A 17589-nucleotide genomic window follows, 5' to 3' on the forward strand; every position below is an offset into this window, starting at 1 on the left:
GTAAGGCGCGTAAGTACAGTACCTTCTTCATCTACAGAAACGCTGCGTATTATGACAGGACTGGAGTATGCTGGCAGTATCAAAGGTAAATTAGATGGCACAGCATAGCCACAGGGGACAGGAACAGAATATCCACTGGACAAATTTGGACTTGCACATTCGTCTTGAGGACTTGGTTCTGGTGATGAGGATAGATCCTTGTCTTGAATTGGTGAAATATTTATGACTGAGTAGGGATTTACTTTGGCTGGAGTGCCTTCCGCAGGAGGTGCTGATGTTCTTAGCTTCTCACTGTCTTCTAAATTATCAGCCCCATTAGCTGAAAAATTAAAGTTTTATTTTTCATACCTGTCCAAGCTGCTTAATATTGGTCTTTGCAAATGTCCTGAACACTGATATGATCCTTACTATACAAGTTGCTTACAGTCTATGACTCAAAATTCCCACACAGTAGTGCTATCCTCCCCATTTTAGATGAGGAACGCAACAGCAGCAAACAAGCTGGGTTACAAGGATGCCTATGGAAAAACAGTAACTGGATTCTCAATCCTGAATAGGAGGATTTCTGATAAGTAGCCAGGGTCCCCTCTTGCTTATCATAAGCACATGGCTGAAAACAGCCTTAAACACTGAAGGTTAAAGATCACTGGAAGGACCCTCCTGAAAGGACAGTCCTGAAAATGCTCTGTTAAGAAAAGGGGAAAGAAAATAACTTTCCAAGTTTTCCTCTTTGAAAATATTTTCTATTACACAAAGTTCCTGGTATTTCTTGAGACAAGCTGAGGTACAGAACTGTGTCCCAAGCAATCAAAACTTTCTGAGCTGTAAGTACAGCCTCACAAAAGGGTGAGCGAGCAACAGATTTTCAGGGAAAAATGGAGTTTTAAGTTCCAGGTTGTCAAACCGCAGTCACCTGAACGGTTATCTATCTTTAATTGCCATGAGCACAAAGACTCTGCTTACAAAAAGAAATTGGATCAAAGTCAGCACAATAAGCTGTTTTCCATTTGAGCAGAATACAGCTATTTCCAGACCACACCTCAGCACTGGGAACATCTGTATGTGTTGTAACAAATGTTTTAATGTTTAATATAATAAGACTTCTGCTGATGAACAAAACTCATATATTCAGACCCCATTTATTTTTATACATGTCATCTTAAGATCAGCAACCAGCAAGCTTGCCGTTAGAACTGCAAGGGCATAAAGTTTTCCTGTAGCATGGCACTGTGACTGAGTCCAATGCATTGGTTTAGAAGTCACGCTTGCATGGGAAACCTCACAGGAATTACATGTGATGGTCACTTGGCTCGTCAAATCTACCACGAGCGTAACTAGCAGGAATATTCAGAGACACTTTTATGGTATTTCCATGGAAACATCTTTTCACAAGTATTTTACTGCATTGTCAAGAAAAGGCAACCTATAATCAGTCTTGACTATTTAGCCTAGCGGAGGCACAGCCTGACAGGCTGACTTACCTACGGCATTAGCCTCTTGGCGCTCTATGCTATTTCCAGGATCAGGAGGAGGTGGCATAAGGGCTTGCCTGTCTGCTTCTGGTATCTCATCTCCACTGTCAAAGTCAAACTGTTCTCCCTCGTCCCTTTCTTCATCATTCGTACCTGTGGCTTCTGGTTCACGCTCTAGAACTGTGCAGAAAGATACACTTTTGGTTGTTTGCTCTTAATAATGATTTCATGGGACCAGTAAATATTCCACATTACAAGTGAAGCTTATACAATGAACCCTCAGATTTTTAGGTTCTGGAAGAGAACAAAAGCTCCTTGACATGTTGATAACCTCATGCAGTTTTCAACAAATTCTTTAGTGTAAACAATGAAATTACTTGGAAAGCAATTAAGAACTGATACTGCAAATACCCTTGCTTTTTTCAAAACAAACCAAAACATTTTTAGGAAAACACTTAAGCAGCTGATTCTTTAAACAAGAAAAGTTCACTGATTAATTTATTTGTACAGGGATTTTGGGACTTTATAACTTCAAGTCATTTTTTCTTTCTAACTCCAACTCCTAAGTCTATTCTTTCTTAACAGTGCCAAAATGCCAGTGATGGTAACTTCCTTCACACACATCACGAGACCAGCAGATTGGTTTTCCTACTCCAGTCTCGAATAGTTTTAAACCAATGACCTTATGCAACATGCTATTAGCCCTATTACCACGCACAAGGTGCACTTTGGTGGAGGTGGGGGGTTGACTTCTCAGTTCTTACCTTTGAAGAAGTAATGGCTGAAATAATCACACCCCAATACAGCTACAGCTAGGAAGTGGGAGCATGGTGGGTATTTTTGTCTTTGCTTGTGAGGACCCTGCAGCACAGATTTGGTACTGTACACAGGGCTAGGGAAGGGGAGCAGGAAAAAGTGCCAGGCAGTCTCCCTCTGTGCTATTTTTTTTACCTGCAGAAGACTTAAGAACCCACAAAGATTTAAAACCCTCACTGCCTTATCCACCGCTGGTTTTGCTGTGCATTCACATCGCAAGAAGCCTGCCCACAGCACCTAAAGCTTCTGTCAGAGATACTGCACAGAGGAAGAATAGCCAGAGCAGCTGCAGGGAGGGATACCCAAACCCACCAGCCTCCTCCCTGCTTCCAGAAGCCTTCACTGCAGCTCCCTGACACAAAAGGGCTTCATCCCTCCCTCCCTTGACCTGCCCTAGCTGCTCTCCAACCTTCTGGAGGAGAAACTCTTATCAGAGGTCCCCTTGAGGCAGAAATGTCATCTGTGGAAATTTTTTGGCCCAGCTAGCCTTCCTCCCACAATCTTCCTCAAACCCATGATTGATATGTAACTTTTACACAGGTGTTCAGCAACGTATTAAAAATGTTATAAAAAACCCCTCATAACTATGGTATGAAAATACTAAAATAAATATGTAAATCCACAAATATATTATAAAAATATACAAGAAGTTGATACGGTTCCACCTGCCCCCTCTTCAAGTAACACAATATCAAAAACAATGTCTTACAAGGACGACTCGATCTCCTGAGTCATGACGATACTATCAGCTTTTCTACCATCCAGGCCACGTTTTGTATCTTTATGATAAAACCCACACAAACTACAGCTCTAGACTGCTTAGATTGTCATGGTAATCAGCATTCCTGTCAAGGCTTCTCTTTCTTCAGGCCGGCTGAGCCAGCATATTTTATCACAGCCACAAATAAGAAGATCTTTCATGTAGCCTCTCTGTAGGAGAAAAAGTGAACTAATTGCAAAAATAGTAAGGAACAAAAAAAGGGGTTATCCTGCATTTATTGTCATGGTTTATTGCTGAGGCAGCAGGACACTTAATTTTGATGCATTTTTTTAAAATCCTTCCGTAAGAAGTCAGTCTTTGGATTAAGGCTTTTCATTTTTGCTTTTGTCCATTAGCAATTTTTTTCTTCCTGAAAGATGCAAAAATCCTGCAGAGCACTTCCACATGATTGACGACAATCACAGCATTCTTCCCAATTCACCATCCCCCTGACTAGACTTTGTACTACTGCAGTAGTAGACAGTAATGGGGAAAAGAAGGAAAAGGCGGGTGGCAGTGGTGTTTTATGTCTGTTTTTTCAGTTCCTTTACATTTTCAGTACATCTGTGTACTTCAGATTTGGGAACCACAACCCTGTGAAATACTAAGTAGAGTGTTTTTTGCAATTACCAGCGTGTGAAATGTTGTAGGCTAGGCAGATAAGTACGGCGATGGCAGCCACAAGCAGCTAACAGCCACAAAGCCACAATCTTCTGTGTACATGCACTACTATCCGCCACTCCTCTCGCTGTACTATGTAAGTGAACCACAGCAGTAACCACTTCAAATACATAAAGTAGCTCTGTCTGCACTTCGTACGCTGGTAGGAGGAGGAAGATGAGGTTAGTGTAATGAGTTGATAATTTCTGCAGGATTAGGCCACTCTACGAAACCAGGGTGCTGTTGGAGCAAGGCTCAGCCAAGAGTCATGAACCCACCTGCTCACAGGACATCAATTCTGCACATGAGCAAACAAAAAGTATGTATGTTTACAAAATGTCTGAGCCACGCAGGGGAACATCACAGGAGCAGCAGGCATGTCTGAGGTTTAGTGGCTGCTAGGTTAGGCAGCTTCTGCATCCACATGCTTCCTCAGCACATATGAAGTAACTTAGGTATCAGATGCCTGATAACTCTCTACTCCAGCACTTTTACACTGACACAATTCCCCATACACTCAAGTGCAGCGCAGTGCCCTGTGTCAAAGACAGACAAGACCTGCTACTGGCAAAATAAATTTATTTGAGACCCTACAAGCAAAAGGAATGATCTGGCTGGAGAGCAGCCCACCTGGCTGGAGAGCAGCTCTGTGGTAAGGGACCTGGGGGTCCTGGTGGACAGAAAGCTCAACATGAGCGAACAGTGTGCTGCTGCAGCCAAGAAGGCCAACAGGATGCTGGGTTGCATCAAAGAGGGCATCGCCAGCAGAGAGAAAGAAGTCATTATCCCACTCTACTCAGTGCTTGTCAGGCCACACCTGGAGTTCTGTGTACAGTTCTGGTCGCCGGTGTACAAAAAGGATGTGGACAGGCTGGAAGGGCTCCAGAGAAGGGCCACCAAGATGATCAAAGGACTGGGAAGCCTGCCATATGAGGATAGGCTGGGAGAACTGGGTTTGTTCAGCCTTGAGAAAAGGAGGCTTAGAGGGGATCTCATCCTCATGTACCAGTACTTATGGGGTAGTTACAAAGAAGATGGAGACTCCCTTTTTACACAGAGTCCCATGGAGAGGACAAGGGGGAATGGACACAAATTGCTCTTGGGGAGATTCCGATTGGACACCAGAGGGAAATTTTTCACAGTGAGGACAGTCACCCACTGGAATAATCTCCCCAGGGAAGGGGTTGACTCGGCCATGTTGGACACCTTCAAGAGTCATCTGGACAGGGTGCTGGGCCATCTTGTCTAGACTGTGCTCTTCCTAGAAAGGTTGGACTAGATGATCCCTGAGGTCCCTTCCAACCTGTGATTCTGTAACTCAGAACCCAGGAGAAAAAGCTGGTCAACGGATGCATAATTCCCCTTCAACACACCTTCCCATTCCCCCTAAAAAAGGAACCAACCCGTTTTTTATGACTGTGGGAAGAAATCCTAACATAGGAATTGATTTCCTCAACTTGGATTAAAAAAATTGAAGGTGCCACCAATTTTTTTCCTGTTATGGCTGTTAACACTAAGCTAACATTTACTTTGCATCAGAAATAAACAAGGCACAGAACCCTGTAACTGGGCACTACAGCCTGGAAAGATCCCCTAAATGCATCATTGATGAGGCAGTCAGTTAAGATTACAAAAAATACACACACACACACAAAAAAAAGATATAAATACTTTTCTCAGATTACATGTCCTTTAGAAAGGGCAGACTGGAGACAAATATTCTCACTTCAAAAGTTTTAAAACTGTATTTCATACATTCTAGATATTCTCCTTTAAGCTTTTAATCTCAACTGTATACTATTTCATTTGATGGAAAAATTATTTTAATAACAAAAAGAGGGTGGGAGGCTTTTTGCTTCAACTGAAGAGCTCCTCAGCACTGCAGATCAATAAGGATTTATGTCATACAAAAAAAGACATCTTGAGTAACTACAGTTTTGAAAATAGGTACTCTGTCTACATTGGTTTGTGTTATGTCAGAACAACACACGCACCAAAAAAAGCTCTTGGGAAGTGCCAGAAGAAATCAGGAAGACACACAGCACAGTTACACTTGGTCTGAATCTGGCTACAAAAAACCACCACAGATCTTGCAAAATCTCATGCTCATGAAGAAAGCCCCAGTTCTTCCAACCCTTTAACTGGAAATCAAAAGGACCAACCCAAAAAGTTCATTTCCAGGCAATTGTGCTTGCAGAGAAAAATTGGGCTGGTGAGGGGGGGATTTCCAAAGGCACACACACTCCCACCCCCACAAATCTCACAGAGGATAACTACTTCTGTTGTTGTTTTTGTTTGTTTGTTGTGGTTGGTTTGTTTTGTGGTTTGGGTTTGTTTGTTTTTTGTGTTTTGGTTTGTTGGATTTTTTTTTAAACATAATTTTAAAGTGCACTTTTTTATTTGCCAAGGTAATGATCACAGACTGCTTAGCATTACAGAGTCTGCCCAGAATTACTTCAACTAATTAAATAAGATACTAAAAATCCAATATGCCCTTTCACCACTACCCACACCCTTACCTTTATGTGTGCCAACCAGAGCAATGAGAATCCAATAAATGATTAAACTTCTTCATCTGATGCCAATACCATTCTGTAGCATTTACTTTACAAATGTGGCAGGGAAATACTTGCATTTCTAAAAATTTCCATTTGGAGTTTTAAAGCATGAAAAAACATATAATGGAAAGATTGCCTTCAAGTTAAATTAAGTATAAAAGTGCAAATTTAGGATTAGAAAAAGGATATATACTCTCAGAACTGTTAGCACAACACACAGATTTATGCTTTTTTCCTGTGGCATTTTATTCAGTGGAATGACTTTTTCTTAAGCTTACTTCAAAAACAAGCTAACTTGGGCTCTGTTTATAAAGACCTCCTGGGGCATAAGCAAATTTAAACAATTTTTGGTTGCTCCGCCAATTGCAAAGCATTTTTGGCACCATCTGCTTTCTTGTTCATTTTCCTTAAACTATTTATAGTTCAATGTAATACAGCTAAAGAGTTACAAGTTTAAGAGTGACATCAGTTTTAAAGCCAAGATTAAGCTAGTGAAGCTTCGTTAATAGTTTTCTTCAACAGTTTTAGAGATACAGAAGTAAGATAAAATAGCTATGCGCTTACTATCAAGCACACTTCGAATACAGTGCAAACACACAGGAAAAAAAGCACCCCAAAATTCTGTCCTCCCTTGCAATCGTGTAAATCAGATAATCCTGAAGAAGTCAACTGAGTTTCTTCCATGGAAAACCATGATAAAGGAAAAAAGAAGCAGATCCCCAAGCAGGAACCGTTCAGCAGTCTGGAGCACGGTAACAACGAATGTGGAATCCCAGGACATAAACAGGCACACTGCCATCAAGAATATCAATATCTAATGGTTTAAGGTTTGAAAAATGTCTTTAGAAACCCAAGTCAGGCTTCTGTAGAATGAGGAATGTCATCCTTGCAATCAGTTGTAGTCTGTTTGTTTGTTTTTTTTTTAAGTCAGCAGGGGACTATGGAACAAAAAGAGGAAATGCACCTATTATATTTGAAAGACTCCATGACAAAGAATTCTCTAAAGACTGCAGGACATGGTAAATATGCATGTTCTCAGAAGGGAAAACTATTTTTCCTTTCTCTTTCTAACATTTTTCTTCCAACATATGAATTTTTTGAATTTTTTTGGAGGAAGCAGGGAGAGGCCTCTAGAGTGTAATCTATCTTGTATATTCACTGAATGCCAATTTTTCTTTTTTTTTTTTCTAATTGATAAACGCTTCTAGTCACTTTTACCATAGCACCACCTTTCACTGACTGATGAAGAAAATAAGCGTACAATGCTTCAGCTGGAAAATATCCAATTATTATTTAGTGGAAAAAAATTAATACAACTGAACCTAAAGCAGACTGGCAGGAGCTGCTTGTTCTTATTCCAATGTGCAGTTTTAAAACATTTCATTTTTTTTCTCACATATTTGGATTGCAACAAGACACTTGGGACTGTATAGACCCACCTTTCTTCAAACTGAATTCCCCAAATGCTGCAACTTCCTACAAATTCTTGAGTATCTTGAAATATGCAAAACTTTTCAGTAAAAAATATTTTTAAAAAGTTTACTATTTCAGAATATTTTATGTATTATAAAATTTGGTAAGTTACAAAGGTTGCAAATCTAAGCAAACAGCCAGGCATAGCAATCCAAGTGCTTTTATTTAACCTTGATACACTCCAGACATTTCTCAGATGAGACACGCTTGCCTTTTCAGACCTTATTTCTAAAGAGTTAAAATCCACCCAGCTCCTTATGTAAGTGTACAAGGCACTAGACAGAAATAAGAAATGGAAGTGTGCAGATACCAGGAAATAACTGAATTTTTAAAGTTATAATTACTTTTGTAAAACTAACCATTTCGGCCCAAACATACCATGCTGACTGTACTCCATGATGAACAAGCTTTCAAGCTGTTCACTTTTTATTTTAGGTGAAATTTCATAGCAGAGTCTTGACATTTGTCAAGAAGCTGAACCTTGTGCTAGGAAACTCTTGTGCCTGCAAAATTTCCCCTATTTGGCCAACTTATAAACCTTTGGAAAATGATGGTTGATTCGTATTCAGCAGGAACGTGACAAAAGGTTTTAAGAGACTCAGTCACCACTGGATAGCCTCTAGTTTCTCTCAGCTTTTTAACACTAATTAGACTGCATTCCTACAGCTAGAAAGCAACACGGTATTTTCTACCTGCTCACGCCTCCCACTTGTGACCGTGACTTCTTGAGTATCAGGAAAGAAAAATGAAGCTAAGTATTCTCTCGCTCTGGTACCTGCTTATGCATCTCTCTTGCCTTCCCCAAATGACACCTCTGCTGGCACCTGCACAGGGAGAGGGGTGAGATGTGCAGAGTGTCCGGGCAGGGCAGGAGGGCCCCTGTAAGAGGAACGCTGGCTTTAAGAGCAAGTGCTCCTGCAAACACTGCCCTTCACCTTCCCTGCTCTAGGTGTGCCTGCTCAGGCAGAGGGGTCGGACAAGATGGTCTCCAGAGGTCCCTTCCAACCCCTACCATTCTGTGATTCTGTCACACTTCCAAGTCACAGTGTGACATTTGCCAGCACACCACTGGCATCCATAAATCAGCTCCTCATATGGTCACACAGGTGGAAAGAGTTTTTTTGCTGGGGGAGAAAAGTCTAAAGTAAAACTGTGTATGCAGAAACACTCAGGTGAGCACTCCTTCCCATGAGAAGCAGATCGGAGCCAAGGACTTCCATTCCCCTTTCACTTGCAGTTGTGCTGAGCTGGTGCTGCAGGAAACCCAGGTCCCCACGGTACAGGCATGCTGCTAATTACACACAGCTCATGAACGCATCCAGAGCATGACCACAATGTCACCATTACAAGTCTCTGGGGAAAACAGTTACAAAAACCAAACAGTACACATTCATGCAGAAAGTGTTTCCATCACTGGAAACAAAAGTGAAACCACATGAATGAACAGGCTCTCCCTGCAAACAAACAAAGAAGTAAGTAAAAATGCCTCTTTAGTATTTCATAAACACAGACATCACATACTAATTATGTTGTCAAGCATGCACAACAGATATTATTCTTCTGAATAAAAAACAAACTCAAAATTGAAGTCAAAAGAATGATGAATCTGCCTGCTTAAGTTTCAGAGAGATACTGCTAACAGCAGCATGCTGAATACTAAATAATTTTATCTCTTGAAATAAAGCCCAAATCTGTGATGTTAGGAAATATTTACAAATCCCAAAACCATTGAACCTTACAAACTACTTACAATGCTAAAAATTTAAGCTTAAAGTCAGCTTAAAATTAAAATAATCAAGTTGCAATAAACCAGAAGTCTAAAATAAAAACATTAGACTTGAACTAGGCTGTGCAGACAGTAGTAACAGCAACACCAGCAGGACCTGTACTCATTTGTAACTCCACAAGATGCTTTTCAGTGTGCCCCGGTTTTAGCTGGGATAGAGTTAATTTTCTTTGCAGTAGCTAGTATGGGGCTGTGTTTTGGATTTGTGCTAGAAACAGTGGTGATAATGCAGAGACGACGTAGTTGTTGCTATGCCGTGCTCACACTAGTCAAGGACTTTTTCAGCTCCGCGTGCTCTGCCAGGTGCACAAGAAGCTGGGAGGGGGCACAGCCAGGACAGCTGACCCCAACTGACCCCAGGGATATCCCACACCATATGGTGTCATGCTCAGCGTATAAAGCTGGGGGAAAAAGAAAGACAGGGAAGATATTCAGAGTGATAGCATTTGTCTTCCCAAGCAACCGTTACACATGATGGAGCCCTGCTTTCCTGGAGATGGCTGAACACCTGCCTGACCGTGGGAAAGAGTGAATGAATACCTTGTTTTGCTTTGCTTCCATGCGCAGCTTTTGCTTTACCTATTAAACTGCCTTTATCTCAACCCATGAGTTTCCTCACTTTTACTCTTCTGAATCTCTCCTCCGTCCCACCAGAGGGGAGTGAGAGAACAGCTGCATGGTACTTAGTTGCTGACTGGAGCTAAACCACAACACAGGGCTGGCTACCGTATAATCAGAAAGGCTGCTAGACAAAATCAGCATTTTGTGACCATTTATTTTAACTGCCTTCATACTTGGCATGCTGGTGACACTGGTATTGCCTGCCACAGCCAGAAATGTAGACCAAGCATAGTCCCTGGATGAGCAGGTCTTTTGCACCTCAGCACCACATTAGTAGCTTCTACCATTAAAATTTCATGAACAAATGTTGCTGATGTACAACAAGTGAAGTACTTAAATGGAGATGCTCAAAGGAAGGTATGTACAGCCGTTATTTGGAAAACTGCATAAATACATGATAGATCCCTATCTACGCTGAATAACATCTATCCCTATTAAAGGCTATTAGCTTTCCATCAGTGTTAAAGGAATACCGATACACTTCACATTTCATAGTACCAAGGTTAACAGTCTGAATTAGTATAAATGACACCAGGCAGCTAACACGAGGTATGGCAGGCAAAACACAAAAGCTACCTTGCTGTCTGGTATGTCTTCTGGTAGAGATAGGTGCTGATGATGGCTGCATAGCCTGCTCTGCCTCAGCTACTGTGCATACAAACTGCTGAACTCGCCTACAATGTGCTGCCAAATGGAGAGTCCACGCAGGGAATGGGAAAACCAGAAAGCTTCAATGAATCAGAAATCAAACAAACAGCAGAAGGACTACGGAGTCATTGGGAAAATGAAGTACCCAGCTCTGGCAGTGCAGGGATGGAACATGTTGGCTGGCCATAGGATACAAGTGTCGTGAAAAAAAAGGAAAGCTGAAAATTTTCTATGAAATGTAGTTTTGTGCACATAGTGGATATGCTTGTGAGAAAATAACCATTTTTAAGGAAATTGCCACCAGTGAGAGCAGTCTGGCTTGTTCTTTATTCACACTTTTTTCTAGCAGATATCATCTATTAATATCTGGTTTTCTAAATAATTACTTTTTACATTGAAGCAATTACTGTTTAGTGGTTTGAGAAATATGCATTTCTCTAATACAGTTTGTTTAATTCTAATTAGCAACATGAAATTGTTGTATCACCTGATAATACCTCGGACTGAAAGGACTTTAAGCATAATTGGGAATCCCATGAAGCAGAAAGTGCCAGAAGGAGACCTTGGAGGCCTAAAACAGGGAACATGAGACCCCATTTCTACAGAAAGAAACATACAGTTCAGATACATAAACTGTATATCATACTAAAAAGAGCTGAAACCCACACAGATCAAAAGCTTAAGTATCCTAGGTTTTGGATCATGTCTAGCAACATCTTTCTACCAGGACATGAAGTAGCAAGGGATTTGACTTAATTTTTGGATTATGTTTTTTTTTCTCTATCTTGACAACAACCCTACATACTTCATAGACCGAATCGTCAGGTGACTTAGGCAAAGGGATGCCTAAATTCTGAGTCATTGGCCAAGCTGAACAACCTTTTATCTAGCATTGGCAAAACAGAAGCACTTGCTGGAACTCCCAAAAGTAGCACTTTGAGCCTGAAGGCACCTGACTTCCTCACCAGCACTAGAGGCGTTCATACACTCAGCCTCCTTCTGTGGTAACGACCAGGGTAGGGGCTCAGATGATGCGTATGGCTTTGAGGGGTGTCCATTTGTCTTTTTGGACACACTATCACATGTTCCTTTTTCCCAACAAACACTCCATCTAACACTCCCAGAGCACTGCATGCAACCTGTTCACACACCTAAAAATAACTTAGATTTAACTGTGTTTTTTCCTCATTGTATCCTGAACAAGGGAACAATCTAGAAATCAACTTTTACAGCAACTTACAGCATCATTTACTGCAGAAAAATTTATAGACTAGAATAGAATGGTTATGTCCTGTAAATCCAGGACAATACTGGACATATTTTGGATTAGAGCTGGCTTCTCACCTACTCATTTCTGCTGTTACCCCTTCCCCAACCTACAGAGCGCTATACAGATACACTTATATGTAAACAAAGTTTAACAGATGCCAAGTTTGACAAATCCATTATCCCAGTAGCTAATGGGGAAGGAGTTTTGTAGCATCCCTTTTCTTAGCATTTGTTTTAATTACTGTTTTAATGCATCTTTTTCTTCTTTGCCCTGACATACTACAGTCCTGTTATACCTCAAAAAAGTATACCTGTGGAATTCAAGCTAACTCACAAAAACAGCAATTCTTATATCAAGACTCACTAACTGAACTTACCAAAATCCTCTTTTACAATACCCTTTTAACACAGTTTCTACCAGCAATTCTATCACCTCAGTGAACACTGGCTTGAGCTGGGCAACGAAGGTGTTTCCTTGGGACCTTACAGTCCATCAGCCTCAGCGTCCTTCTCATTGCCTCCTTTCATGAGCAAGATAAAAGAATTATAACAATGTATAAAAAAACTAATCTCGGTAAATTCTAGAGCAGAATCATTACAGAGGCTTTAGGCATGGTTAGTGAATATTTACTGGGATCAGTGAAATGGAATTAAAAAAGAACCAAAACATCCCTCGGTTATTTGGCAGCAATTTATCCTGGCCAGTTAATGCTAGATACAAGTGCTAAAAAGGCAAAAGAAGCAATGAAAAAATAATTTAAACCTCTCCTGATATGTTGGCTCACTGTTTGAAATTAAAATTTCAGAACTTAGCTTACACAAATATTCATTGCAAGAATACCTAAAAATCAGTACAAATTCCTTTTCAATTTGTTTGTCTTTTAGGCAAACAATACTAGTTATGCTAGACCAAAGATAAAGTTTTGCTGCCATCCCTTGGAAGCCCTTTATCTCATCATCAATTGCTCTTTTCGACCTGGGCCTTGCCCCTGCACACAGCTAGCAAGTTAAGTCCGGCAGTAAAGTCTCCTTACAGAGCAGCTGACAACAGAAAAAACCCAAACTATAACTTATTATTCAGAAAGAAAATATCAAATACTATCAAAAGGATTAAGCCAACCTCTCAGAAATCTAAGACAGTGAATCACATTTGATCATTTAACATACTACAAACATCTAGCAAAGATTTTATTGGATTACTTCAAAACAAAATAAGATATAATTACATCCATGCAAACTGTTTTCTTTGTAGATGCTAATAATAGAAATAAGTTTCTAATTAATCTATTTATTTTCTTTCTATTTCTTGTTTTTCCCTAATGCTCAAATACACTTGGCTAGAAGAAAAAATACATAATTAAGAGTGACATGTGACACTGTAGCTACATTTTTGCAATGGGAATTTTCTTGTTACTCTTTCTTACACAGCTTGTCTGAATTGTAACACAAAATAATTGATCCTTACCTTAAACAATGCATTCTCCTTTATTTACTGAGAGAAATGTGATCTTTAGAAATAAATAAATTGTTCTGATACAGATGGGATGTCAGACACCAGCAAGCTACTGCCAGCTTTAAAAACAAGGGAGCATTCATAACTACAATTCATATTCTGTTCTCATTCTTCTGAAATCTTGGCTCCCCTTTTACCATCATTTGTAACTGTCTGTATGCTGAAAATAGATATCTAACAAACAATGCCGTTTAGCCCAAGACCAAGTCCCTTTATAGCTGCAGTTTAATTTAAGTGGTGTTCTTATTTTCAATCCTGCAATCACAGTAAGTAACGTCTTTTTAGTTTACTTTAGTCTGAAATACAAGCTTTTGTCCCCCCAGTGTTCTTCACTTCCATAAACTAAATCATAAAACATACAAGTGCTTTTCTTCTCAATATTATAAAAGCCCCAATTTAACTGCTTTTCTGTCACAAAATTAGCTTGCTTGAATAGTTAAATCCTAGATAAACTATGAAATCATTCACTAAACAGCACTACATAACCTGAAAGAACGCTATATAGCACACAGAATAAAAAGCAGTTCTCCCAGCAGAGAAATACAGTTGTCTACACTGAAACACAGCAGCTGCCCAGCAGCCCCCTACTAGGGTCAATCAAATTTTTTTTTCCTTTTTTTTTTTTTTTTATTAGACTATGTAAAGTCATCCCAATAGGAATTTTTATGAGAGTATGGTTGTTCCTACTTCACTCCTACCCTAAGACTCAAGCCAGACTTCCTCCTCAGGGCAGAGGAACTATGACTATTTTAGTCTTCCGGTGCTGGCAGGCAAATGACAAAAAATAACCACGGAAGGACAAGATCACAGCACTTGATCACATACAGGATATCTAGATGTAAGTCCTTGGCCTCCTTGCTCTGTGTCTCTCCATATCAGGAACAAAGAAATATCCCTCTCACAGCCCAGGAAAGCTCATCACTTGTATAAAAAGGTATATAAAATGCTTTTACGATCGGTGTCTAGGAGACATCCTCAGTCTCTTTTCAGTTTAAAAAACACAAATTTCATCCTACTGAAGAACATCTTAGGTCCCAAACTTCAGCAGAGCAGGGCTTTTCACCTAGCTTTACCCACAGTACTGGGGACAGTGGTGTAGGTGAATGAACATCCAAGTCTACACCTGGTCTTTAAGGGCACCTCATGCTTCCCAAATGATTAAGAGTTACAAGAGATTCTCTCTCAGGTAAAGAGAATATTTGGCAGTTACACGAATCATAGAATCATGGAATCATTAAGGTTGGAAAAGATCTCTAGGACCATCGAGTCTAACCATCAACCCAACACCACCATGTCTCCTAAACCATGCCCTGAAATGCCACATCTACACATCTTTTAAATACCTCCAGGGATGGTGACTCCACCACCTCTCTGGGCAGCCTGTTCCAGTGCCTGACCACTCTTTCAGTGAAGAAATTTCAAATTAATTCTCACAATGTCCTTGTATGAACACTGACATTTCACTTTAAGATTTTAATAGAATGTTAATTTCCTATAAGTAAAAAAACAAAATGTACTGAGTGTTCACAATTCCAGAACTGTATTGCGATACAGCCATACTCCATATCTCATCACTATATATTAACATACCCCTATAGACTCAATTAATTATAAAACAGAGCTTAAATCTTATTTTAGGTCTTAAAACTGTTGTAAAAGGCAACTCAGTGTAGGACAACTGGGATGAATTGGTGGGAAGTATACTCAGTATGAGGAAATACACCCAATGTTTTCTAATAGTTTTCACAAAGAAATCATATGAAGTATGATGCCATATACCAGGAATAATGAGAGACAGACATATTCAGAAATTAAAATGCAAACCCAGAAGCCTACCTGACACAGAGAGCTCGCCCCCACAGCTTCCCTTGGGCAGGAAGCTGTTTGTCAGGTATCCATCCTGCTGAGCAAACAAAGCTGGTTTTCCTTTTGAAATGGGCCCAATAAACACCTCTTAAGTCCCCACTTAAAGGACTTCCACTTTGCAAGATCATAAGATGTTTTCAAGTAAAAGAAATGAAAAACAGGCAGAGGCCACATCTCCTAATAAAGAAGTAATAGCACAAGCACAGGCCATCACACACAAACATCATCCTAGCATTAAACATCCAATCTCCACACCTAGCTGGTCAGTGTGAAGACGACTCCTCTCCAAGGGAAGCACGATGTGATTCCTGGTTCTCAGAATTACCAGCTTTTTTATTCCTCACTGCATAGTCTGCAGTCCACAGCATATCCTTTTCTTGTCTAAATGGGTTAAGGACACTCCATTACAGCAACCAATTAACAACATAATTATAACTTACAGCCGTGATAAAATTTGGCATTTTCATTTAGCTTTTGAAAAAGGACTATTTTGTTGTTGTTGATAGAGAGAACAAGAATCATCCTCTATTTTGTTTCACAAAATAGCAATGCAAATTTTTAATGTATGAAATCTTAAATACCAGCACTTTGCGCATAAATTCATATGCACAGACACGCTAAAGAAGGGAACAGGAGCTAGTACTATCATCTCAAGTGTCACTTTCGGAAGCAGTTTTTTTGGATTATGCTCTTAGCCAAGGAAGCCTTTGCACCTACCCGCCTCCAACTGCTCCCTGGCTGCTAACACATACATTCATTCAAAACATACAGAGAAAAAATCCAGAGAGTTTTTAATCATGGCTAAAAGAAGAATCTATTTTTAAAGCAGTCTGAAGGAGGGAGCATACAGGCATTAATTTTTCTAAAGTTTCTCAGTACTTGAATTTGCTCTGGGGTAAGGGAATTAACCAGCACAAACTTGTCACTGCCTAATTAATAATGCATGAACGGAATGTTCAAACAGCCATGAGCAGATATCTTGCATAAGCATAACAAATGCAATAAATGAAGGTAAAGTATGTTATCTTCCATTCCTTTATCGCATAGTTTTTCCCTACCAAGAAGCAGCAAAAGAAGCTCTACTATTGACCTTAACTGTACCTTAACTTAAACAAGGTAGAGATTCAGAAGGTCATTGCTAATGAAAAGGCATTATTTAACATTAATTTAATCACATACATTTCATACACATTCTCACAACACCCCCATGACAAAAATGAAGGTTTACCATTATTTTTCCCCTTTGTATACATTAGGAATGATACAAATTTGTGGAAGTTACTTGTCAAAACCATGGAAAACCTACTTGACGAGAATAAAATTGAGATTTATAGTGCAAAGTATACACCTGTAAATGGAAAGGAACCCACGTGACTTTCAATATTACAGCTATGTTTGTTAAGGACAACAAATAGGTAAAAGAAAAAATTCCCATGATGTCATAAGAACTTTGGAAAAAAAATAGCAAGGTATTTTATCTGTGGCCCCAGTTCAGAATTTTAAAATCATTATGCAAAAGCTAAAAATATTTTTTTACGATGTACCAAAAGGTCCTGCACCCAGCACACAGTGGGATCCTCATTCTCACTGCCAGCCCCAGTAACCCACCCATGCACCCACTGTGTGAAGGCCCTGGCAGGTGCAGGTGGCCAGGGTATATGCATGCCAAAAAAACTCCTCAACCATTAAAGGAAGGGGACATACAGGATTTTTTTGTAATCATTATGTGCATTTGCATCTGTACTTGGCCCTAAAATTCTCACTTATTTTCCACCTGCAAAATGGCTCAGGAGAATTATCTAGAAAGTGAACAAAAGTGCATTTGAGTGTAATTTTTAAAATTTATTTTCACTGATATTCTTAAAAAAGCATATTAATAAAAGGAGAGTTAGCAACAGTGAAGTAAAAAACCATACAAGTTCCAGTAATTTCAGACAAAGCTTTTTGAGATAACAGGGAAACATCCATTGACACAAGATCAGGTAGAGCAGAATCTCAATTTACGTCAAATAATTCTAACCCCAGCCTATTAAGGAGTGACATGTCTGAAAATAAGGATGCAATACACACAGCTCTTAATGTCACAAAGAGCTTTGCAGAGAAAGAAACTGAATTCTGGAATCATACTGAACTATGTCAGCCTGAAT

At 39.8% G+C, this 17589-nt stretch overlaps 1 protein-coding gene across 7 annotated transcripts in view; it reads right to left on the bottom strand.

Moving 5' to 3' along the window:
* Positions 1–17589, bottom strand: part of ARHGEF10 (Rho guanine nucleotide exchange factor 10) — a 118001-nt gene that overhangs the window by 85696 nt on the left and 14716 nt on the right. For 6 of the 7 annotated variants that reach the window (XM_064447950.1, XM_064447953.1, XM_064447952.1 and 3 more), the window contains exons 3-4: positions 1482–1652; positions 23–319 (exon numbers count right to left, since the gene is read on the bottom strand). In XM_064447950.1, the coding sequence (XP_064304020.1) occupies positions 23–319; positions 1482–1652 (468 nt within the window). The remainder of the gene's footprint in view (positions 1–22; positions 320–1481; positions 1653–17589) is intronic. The other variant, XM_064447955.1, reaches the window with a different exon arrangement.

The sequence above is a fragment of the Phalacrocorax carbo genome, chromosome 3 (assembly GCF_963921805.1).
Source record: "Phalacrocorax carbo chromosome 3, bPhaCar2.1, whole genome shotgun sequence".
Taxonomy (NCBI): domain Eukaryota; kingdom Metazoa; phylum Chordata; class Aves; order Suliformes; family Phalacrocoracidae; genus Phalacrocorax; species Phalacrocorax carbo.